The following is a 9,233-nucleotide window of genomic DNA, read 5'->3' on the forward strand; positions in this document are numbered from 1 at the left end:
CACACACACACACACACACACACACACACACACACACATATAATACTATAATGTGAAATACTATATATTAAAGTATCTTTTCCGTTGCATATTGAATCTACATAATAAGATTTCATGTATTTGTAAATGCAAAGAATAGCAGAGCATTTTTAGGATGGGACCACAATGTTCATCACATTTTTTTTTTTTTACTTGGTGGAAGAAATGCTCTTTTATAAAAGTACAAACACAACACCAGAAATTCTCTATAGCAAGTGAAACATGAGTAGAATTGGTGAATATCAAGATAACGAGCAAACAACATAAAAATCGCATAAAGGATATCTTCTTTCCTTTCTGGAAATAAAGGGAGGTTTAGTATTCACAGCCATCTTAACTGAGCAAACAGACCTCCTCTAAATGTCAGATGCGCACTTGAGCGTGACTGTTGTGAAGGTTTCACTTTCATTTATAAGGTAAAAACAGTTTAAAGTAGCGAAGCAGGGGTAAGTCTAATATGCAGAAACGTCGTATTTTCTAGCTATATTTCTGTTCACATGCACAAAATGTGTAATATAACATTGTGGTTGTTGAAGGTTTGGATATAATTCAAGACGTAAGAAAACAGTAAAGTGGAGTGTAACCGAGAGTGTAGCTCTGTAGACTGGGTGGAGAACGACGTTAGCTAATTTATGGAAACGGTTTTTATATAAAATCACCAAATACAGAATTGCTGGTTGTTTGAGTGCAACACGCTGTTGTTATGTCGTCTGTGTTTGGTGTGTTTTGAAGGAAGAAGATCAAAATCTTGAACATGGCCAGTGCAGAGCCCATGGAGGTCGACAAACCTGACGACATGAGACAAGTATGTAAACTAACACTGAATCAGAATAAAGTAATTTGTTACAGGAACTTTGGTGTTAATGCAGTCATTAAATATCCACAGTGCTTATCTCCAGTTGGAGACTTACATTTTTTTTAAAGTGCACTTTTGAGGCCACGGTTTGCTTTTATACTTGAAAAGCGTTTCATTTTGGTGATTTTGTGTGCTTATGCTTAATGTGTTCCGGGTTTGTTTTTGTTTTTTTTCGTATTCTTGTAAAGATTATATGAAAGTGAAAGTACTGAGACTACAAGGTCAGCATAATCTTAGCTGATCAACTCTGGAGGTTCAGGAAATACTGAAAGATTGTGTAAAGCTGTTCAGTGTGGCTGTTGTCATGAGTGAAATTTTTTGTAAGGTTTCAAAGTGCCACTAGATGGAATACAAAGCTTCAGCTTTGTATTGTAAGAGTTGTGAGACTGAAGAAGTCAACAGTGTGTGAAGATGATCAGCGTTACTGTGATCATCAGTGAGAACATTGTAAATATCTAAGGCTTCAAGGTGACATCAATGTGACAAATGTGAAAATATGAAAAGTGGCTAGCGTCACACTATTCATTCATAAGTACAATAGTTAAGGAACACTAAGTTTGAAAACCTTAGTTTGGACCAAAAAGAAAACAAGCTTTAGTCTTGTCTATAATACTAAAGAATGGAATTCTTAAAAGATATTTTTCAACAATTAAAAAAATATATGCACATATTTAAATAAATGTAATTTTGGATGAATATCGGCTTGCATATTTTTATTGTGTGTGTTTTTTTATTACAGGATCAAGATGAAGCACACATTGTTCTCTCAATAAAGTGGATAAAGTCTGATGATGAGCTACAAAAAGGGAAGAGGCTAGAGACTCGTCTAGAAAAAATGCTTCAGACTTGGTTTAACAAATGCAAACATAAGGTGGACTGCTCAGTGGAAAGGATGTTAAAAGACGGGCGTGTTGTGATAAAGACTAAACCAGTTCCAGGTGCAGTAAAGTCCTACATAATCATCTGATTACTTTACTATCTGTATAACTTCTCCAATAAAAACATTTATTTTTAATAAATTCTGTATAATTATATTGATTTTTTTAATCCAATTTGTCTCTGTCTTTTAAGTCCTGACTGAGCTTCAGAAACTGAGTAAACAAACACTAACTGGGAAGGATGGAAATTCAGTCACCATAACATCCATCAGTCTGACACTGCCATCTCCAGAGCTCGATGCACAAGTACCAGAGGATGCTTCAATGAACATTCCCCCATCTGTGCCATATCCACAAATTGTATGTAAAAGGTAGTAAATCATTAAAAACAAATATAAATGAATGCTGTTGGATTAAACGATGTACTGTATTTGTAGGATCAAGTTCAACTGGGAAAGCAAAGTAACGCAGGTTCAGCAGATGGAGAACAAACAGGTGTTCCAGAGGATGCTTCGACAAACCATCCTCCATTTGTGCCAGCTCCACAAACTGTATGCACTGTGTAGTAAATCATTGAAAAATATACACACACACATAGGCATATATATATATATATATATATATATACATGTGTGTGTGTGTGTGTGTGTGTGTGTGTGTGTGCGTGCGTGCGTGCGTGTGTGCGTGCGTGGATGCTGTTGAACTGAATGAAGTACTTTATTTTTTTAACAGGCGCACATTCAACCAGGAAAGCAGAGTAACACAGGGTCTACAGCTGAAAAAGATAGTGGCATTTCCCCAATGTCAGAGCCACAAACGGTATGTACTGTGTGATTAATCATAAAAAATGGAAAAATGTGATCTTTAACAAATGAACATGATGATGATGATGATTATTATTATTTACCAGGACCAAGTTCAGGTGGGGAAACAGAGTAGCACAGTTTCCGCAGGTGAAGAGATGCACTCTTGTTCCGTCCCAGTGGGTCATTTCTGGTATGTGAACCACATGTACGAAAAGGAAATCAAACATATAGAAAAAAAGAACGGAGTTAAAATCATGGCAGATGTGAAGGTGAGATTTGAAGTAGACCAAAAACATGGGAGACCAGACGGTGCTCTCGATGAGTTTGCAAACCTCGTCCAGAAAAGCTTAGCTGAATCCAATGGCTCAGTTATTCCTCTCAAGTTCATAGATCCAGATCAGTGGGGCGATGCACTGAAAACAATCCAGGAAAAAGAAAACAAGCTTTTGGTTACTCTGACCTCTGAAACAATGACTGTGCGTGGGCCAACACAAAGTCAAGAGGCCATGAAAAAGTTATTAAATGCAGATACAGAGCAGAAAAAAAGCATAGATACTTCTCATGAAGAGAATGAAAGAGAGACTCAAGACACATCACTGAAGATTGAGATGACCACCAAAGACCATCTCATGCATATGGGACTAACGATGGAGGAGAGCTACTGGAAGGTGATGATTACCTCTTACAGTAAGAAGGTAGCAAAGATCAAAGATAAGTTTAATGTGGACCTGAAAGAATCAGACATTGGTCAAGGCAAAGTCAATGTCAAAGCTGTATACAAGAAAGATGAAGGAAATGCCTCCATGGAGAGCCATGCTATGAGAGAGCTTTTCCATTTGTATCAGAAAACTGCCACATCTCCCATGAACTTCTCCCAGTCCAATGCTGGAATGTGGGGTTTCTCATGGCTATGGCAGTAAACTCAGTCTACTGTTTAATGTCTTGTGTTATTTGCATGCTTACAGTAGAATCTTTTTATAATTTTATCATGTTATCATGTATCTTTGTATTGTTTCTCTGAAACCTTTGCAAAATATCAGGCTGAACAATGTTTGCTGAAAAATGGAAACATAAAATAAACAATTTTTTCATGTTTGTTTTTGTATGAAATGACTTTGCCTTTATTTTGTTTCTTCCTGCTTTTTAAAGGAACCACCCATGCTGTTTATTCGATTTCCTGTACATATACTAAATAAATAATGAATAAGATTTATTTCATTTAATTATAATTGAAAAGAACGGTGGGCATTTTTAAGGCTGAGACTACGGTGTTCATGTTGGCATATTGCAGTGTTTGTTCTCCCTCTACACTAATGACTGCACCTCCAAGAACTCGGCTGTTAATCACCTGAAGTTTGCAGATGACACCACCGTCATTGGCCTCATTCAGGATGGTGATGAGTCTGCATACCGGCAAGTTGAGCGCCTGGTACTCTGGTGCAGTCAGCACAATCTGGAGCTGAACATGCTTGAGACTGTAGAGATGACAGTGGACTTCAGGAGACATCCCTCAACACTTCCTCCCCTCACCATATCAGGCAGCCCGGTGTCTACTGTGGAGATCTTCAAGTTCCTGGGTACAACCATCTCCCAGGACCTGAAGTGGGAGACCAACATCAACTCCATCCTCAAAAAGACCCAGCAGAGGATGTACTTCCGGACTTTTTGACTGGCAGACGGTACAGAAGCCTGCAGACCAGGACCACCCGACACAGGAAGAGTTTCTTTCCCCTCGCCATCTCCCTCCTAAACAGTTGTCACACTGCTCCCACTGCCAGACTGCAACTGCACCTTATGTACATTCTGTGATATTCATTTCACTTAATCTCATTTCTGTCATCCTGTATTTTATGTATAGAAGATTTAGATTGGTTATTTATGGTTGGTTTTGTATTGTGTTGCTTACACTGTTGAGATTTATTTATACTGCTGTGCTTGAGAGTCACCATCTACCGGAACCAAATTCCTTGTGTGTGTGTGGATATACATGGCCAATAAACGCGATTCTGATTCTGATTTTTTTAAAAAAACAGAAAACACAGCACCACAAATTAAGTGGAAAAATGATTAGTATTAGGGAAATATTAGCAGAAAATGTACTTAAGCTACATTTTTCAGTGGATTTTGGCTCATAAATTTAACCTTGGCTTATAATTAATACTCCCCCCCCAAGTATCATATGCCTGAAAGGAGTCGAACATAAAATAAAACGCAACGTTTTATTTTATGTTTGTCAGTATCATATGAGACAGTAGGTTATCTTACACAAACTATTAACTATATCTGAGATATCAAGGAAACAGCTTATATGTCACCTAAAGAACATTTCTGTCCTTTTCATGCAGTGAAGAAGGATTTAGTTTCCACAGTCAGCTGAGCTAACAGACCTCCAGCCAACACGCTGCTGGAAATGACAGAGGTGCACTTGCGTGTGGAGGGTGACGCAGCTCCTTATTGCGGAGCTGCAAGCTTTCGCTTTCGTTTATGCGGAAGTACCAGTGTTTAAAGTAGCGAGACAAGGGTAAGTCGTATGCGCAGTAAAGTAATATTTTCAAGATATATTTCTGTTCAGATACACATAACGTGTGAGATAACTTTGTGGCTGTTACAGGTTTGATTAAAATGTAAGACATAAGGAAACTTAAAGTGGAGTGTAACCCAGAGTGTAGCTCTGCAGGCTAGGTGGAGAGCGATGTTAGCTAATTTATGGAAACGGTTTTATAAAAAATCGCCAAATAGAGAATTGCTGGTTGTTGGGGTGCAACACACTGTTATTATGTCGTCTGTGTTTGGTGTGTTTTGAAGGAAGAAGATCAAAATCTGAAACATGGCCACTGGACAGTCCGTGGACGAGCCCGAGCCCATGGATGTCGACAGTTTTGACAGCGACAAACCTGAGGACATGAGCCAAGTACGTAAACTAACACCGAATCAGAATAAAAGAAAATTGTTACAGGAACACCGGTGTTAATGCAGTCATTAAATATCCAGAGTTTTATCATCAGTAGGAGTAATTTATTTCTTGTTTTAAATTTTACTTTTTTACACCACACTTTGTTTTTTATGCACCTAAAAGCCTTTCTTCATTATTATAGGTGAATAATTCTGCTGTGAGTAAAAGCCAGCAACCTTCAACACCTAGCCACCCACCTGCTGCAGTACCGGTAAGTGTTTTGGGGAGTTTGCCTGCATGCGCCTAAGTGCACAATAACACGTAACACATTCCAGCTTTTGTCTGTCTTCTTATAAAGAGTATGTGAAAGTGAGATCAAAAATACAATCTCAGCTGGTGTGCTCTGGAGGTTCAGGAAATACATCATGAGCAGAATGTGTAAAGCTGCTTAGTGTAGCTGTTGTCACCACTGGAAAAACTTGTAATAACATGTAAACTGTAACTGTGATCATTAGTGAGAACATTTGTAAAGTTCTAAGGCTGCAAGGTGACATTAATGTGGCAAATGTAAAAAATATGACATTTAGCTAACCTCAAACTATTTATCTGCATTATAATAAAAAAAAAGAGACGTTCTAAAGATAGGTAAATATTTCAACAATGATTAAAAAAAAAAGCATTTTAAATAAAGGTGTTTTCAGCTGAATCTCAAAGGCTTACACAGTCTTCCAGTGTTTTATTATTTGTTTGTTTTATTTTGTCACAGGATGAAGATGAAGCTCACATTGTTCTCTCAGTGAAGTGGATCTCAGTGAAGTGGGTCTCAGTGGAGCCTGATGATGAACTACAAAAAGTTAAGAGGCTAGAGTCTCGTCTACAGAAAATGCTTCAGTCTTGGATCAACAAACGCAAAACTATGATGGAATGCTCAGTGAAAAGGACCTTAGATAATGGGCATGTTGTGATAAGCATTAAACCAGCTGCAGGTGCAGTAAAGTCCTACATAATTATCTGATTAAATTCCTATCTTTATAACTTTTTCAGTAATAAAAATATTTTGACTTCATTCTGTATATATATTGGTTTTAACATATAATCAATTTCCTGTTTTTTTAAGCCATGAATGAACTTAAAAAACTTAGTGAAGAAACACTAAGGAAGGATGAAAATTCAGTCTTGATAACATCCGTCAGTCAGCTATATCCACAGCTTGATAGACAAGTACTAGAGGATGCTTCAGTGAACCTGCCAGAGCCACAAACTGTAAGTACTATGTAGTATATCTTTAAAAAAAAACAAATATTACTATATGCTATTGAATTAAATGATGTACTGTTTTTTTTTTTTAAAGCAGCAAGTTCAACTGGAGAAAAAGAGTAAAGCAGGTTCTACAGCTGGAGAAAAGATGTGCGCTTCTTTCATACAAGAGCCACAACATGTATGTAGTGTGTCATTAATCAAAAAAGTTAATATTAAAATAAAAAATGTTTTAATAAATTAGCATAATGATTTTTATTTTTAAACCAGGACCAAGTTCAGGCGGGGAAACAGAGTAGCGCAGTTTCTGCAGGTGAAGAGATGTGCACTTGTTCTGTCCCAGTGGCTCCTTTCTGGTATGTGAACCACATGTACGAAAAGGAAATCAAACATATAGAGAAAAAGAATGGAGTTCAAATAAAGGCAGACGTTAAGGTGACATTTGAAGTAGATAGAAAACATGGGAACCCAGACAATGCGCTCAAGGAGTTTGAAAACCTTTTCCAGAACAGCTTTGTTGAATCCAATGGCTCAGTTATTCCTCTCAAGTTCATAGATCCAGATCAGTGGAGTAACGCATTGAAAACCATCCAGGAAAAAGAAGACAAGCTTTTGGTTACTTTGACCTCTAAAACAATGACTGTACGTGGGCCAGCACATAGTCAAGATGTTTTCAGTAAGTTGTTAAATGCAGATACAGAGCAGAAAAGAAACACAGATGCTTCTCATGAGTTTCGAAAGACATCACTGAAGATTGACATGACCACCAAAGACGATTTCCCACATGCAGGACTGATCATCGAGAAGACCTTTTGGATGACTATCTATGATAATAAGCAAGTAGCAAGGATCAAAGATAAGTTTAATGTGGACCTGAAAGAATATGACATTGGTCATGGCAAAGTCAATGTCAAAGCTTTCTACCAGAAAGAAGGAGGAAATGCCTCCATGGAGAGCCACGCTCTAAGAGCACTTCTCTGTCTATACCAGAAGTTTGTTGCATCCCCCAAGAGTTCATTCCAGTTCCATGGTGCTACTGGATTCAGTGGCACACCCATTTCTCAGTCAGAGGGTCCCCCCAATGAGCGTATGTTGAATGGCCAATCCGAAAACACGAAGCACAACACTGACCCACCAATTGACAGTGGGACAACAGCAGGTGACCAAAAGGACGAAAGGTGTCCTATATGTTTGGATAAATTTGAAAATAAGAAACAGCTCAAGTGCAAACATGAATTTTGTAAAGACTGCCTGAGACGAGCGCAGGAAGCGAATGGGCCCATCTGTCCTATATGCAGAGTCGTCTTTGGTAAGATAGTCGGAGACCAACCAGATGGAAGAATGTCACACCAGATACTCACAATTCCCCTCCCTGGATACTCAGACTGTGGCACCATAATGATCAGCTATGAGATTCCAAGTGGAACACAGACGGTAAGTGACAATTTTATCTGAGTGCCTATGTCCCTGTTTAAAAAATAAAACATGATTGTGTTTTCATTTTGTGGTTGTATGTATATATTTTTCTAATATTGTTTACTTTCCATTCATCTTTCTAGGAAAAACATCCCAATCCTGGACAGCGCTATTTTGGGATTAGAAGACAAGCGTATCTTCCAGACAACAAAGAGGGCAATGAAGTGCTGCGACTGCTGAAAAAAGCTTTTGGCCAGAAGCTCATTTTTACTATTGGTACATCCAGAACAACTGGTATGGACGGCCAGGTGACCTGGAACGACATTCACCACAAAACATCCACATCTGGAGGACCAGATTGGTAGGGTAACCAATTTCCTTACTAGCGTTGTGATATATGTTTTCTTTCACGGTTTACTCTAATAAAATACTACATATTAACCTTGGATATGTTCTGTTTCCACAGCTTTGGGTATCCTGACCCTGAGTACCTGAGCAGAGTCAAAGAGGAGTTAAAGGCCAAAGGCATTGAGTGAAGTGTTTGATACAAAGTACAGGTGGATTAGAAATCAAAGACGTTAAAAACAAGATGACTCTTTAAACAGACACTGAAATTCAAACACTCTGTTTTGCTCTCTTTTCTCTGTTAATTCTTTAAATGATCAGTAGGGGTTAGAATTTACTTTTTTCATTAGCCACATATATTATCTTCAAATATTGGGTGATTACACTTTTTTGTTTGTCAAAGTTTTCATCATGTAACAATATAAAATGTAAAGTTGCGTAAACACAGACTTATATGATCTCACGTCTACAGTGCTGATGGTCTGACTTGCTGTTTGCCTAATAAATGATTAAATCCTCCACACTGAATTCCTCCTTTTATCAGGACCGGTTGTGAACAAAACACAGAACACTGTGGCTTGTTTTCTGTACAATTTTTAAAATTTTATTTATAACAATATCTGTTATTTAGTTTGTAAAGTACTCCAGCAAAAATTAAACATTATTCTCTTTTCAGAAGAAAGTCTGCGCCTCCATGCATTGTGTACTATAAAAGCTATGTGTCATTTTTCATTTTAAAAAAA

The 9,233-nt window shown here is 37.8% G+C and overlaps 2 protein-coding genes across 5 annotated transcripts; both read left to right on the top strand.

The window, feature by feature from the left end:
- The first annotated feature begins 460 nt into the window (after positions 1-460).
- On the top strand, positions 461-4,239 carry LOC102292172. The gene is made up of 7 exons (XM_005952879.3): positions 461-485; positions 772-844; positions 1,635-1,833; positions 1,967-2,133; positions 2,211-2,324; positions 2,506-2,592; positions 2,684-4,239. Exons 2-7 carry the CDS (start codon positions 794-796, stop codon positions 3,497-3,499), a joined length of 1,434 nt encoding a protein of 477 aa, XP_005952941.1. The 5' UTR covers positions 461-485; positions 772-793; the 3' UTR covers positions 3,500-4,239.
- Positions 4,240-4,658: 419 nt separating this feature from the next.
- LOC102292484 lies at positions 4,659-9,009 on the top strand. Of its 4 annotated transcripts, none has more exons than XM_005952882.3 (9): positions 4,659-5,100; positions 5,385-5,490; positions 5,675-5,743; positions 6,239-6,458; positions 6,590-6,735; positions 6,827-6,910; positions 7,000-8,163; positions 8,289-8,506; positions 8,612-9,009. In XM_005952882.3, the coding sequence occupies exons 2-9, from the start codon at positions 5,407-5,409 to the stop codon at positions 8,679-8,681; spliced, it is 2,055 nt and encodes a 684-aa protein (XP_005952944.1). In that variant the 5' UTR covers positions 4,659-5,100; positions 5,385-5,406; the 3' UTR covers positions 8,682-9,009. The 4 variants fall into 4 exon arrangements, with proteins under 4 accessions (XP_005952944.1, XP_042073456.1, XP_005952942.1 ...); XM_005952880.3 differs by having other exon boundaries at positions 4,661-5,100; positions 6,824-6,910; XM_042217523.1 differs by having other exon boundaries at positions 4,662-5,100; positions 5,675-5,737; positions 6,824-6,910.
- Positions 9,010-9,233: the final 224 nt, after the last annotated feature.

This window comes from Haplochromis burtoni, unplaced genomic scaffold (genome assembly GCF_018398535.1).
Source record: "Haplochromis burtoni strain Fernald_Lab_line unplaced genomic scaffold, NCSU_Asbu1 Contig_2122, whole genome shotgun sequence".
NCBI classification, from domain to species: Eukaryota; Metazoa; Chordata; class Actinopteri; order Cichliformes; family Cichlidae; genus Haplochromis; species Haplochromis burtoni.

Excerpts from the sequence above, each read along its gene's own strand:
- LOC102292172 (XM_005952879.3), top strand. The coding sequence starts at position 794 with ATGGCCAGTGCAGAGCCCATGGAGGTCGACAAACCTGACGACATGAGA. Across the intron at positions 1,834-1,966 it reads AAAGACTAAACCAGTTCCAG|TCCTGACTGAGCTTCAGAAA; the intron begins GTGCAGTAAAGT and ends CTGTCTTTTAAG. Across the intron at positions 2,134-2,210 it reads CTGTGCCATATCCACAAATT|GATCAAGTTCAACTGGGAAA; the intron begins GTATGTAAAAGG and ends CTGTATTTGTAG.
- LOC102292484 (XM_042217522.1), top strand. The coding sequence starts at position 5,407 with ATGGCCACTGGACAGTCCGTGGACGAGCCCGAGCCCATGGATGTCGAC. Across the intron at positions 6,736-6,823 it reads ACCTGCCAGAGCCACAAACT|CAGCAAGTTCAACTGGAGAA; the intron begins GTAAGTACTATG and ends TTTTTTTTAAAG. Across the intron at positions 8,507-8,611 it reads ACATCTGGAGGACCAGATTG|CTTTGGGTATCCTGACCCTG; the intron begins GTAGGGTAACCA and ends CTGTTTCCACAG.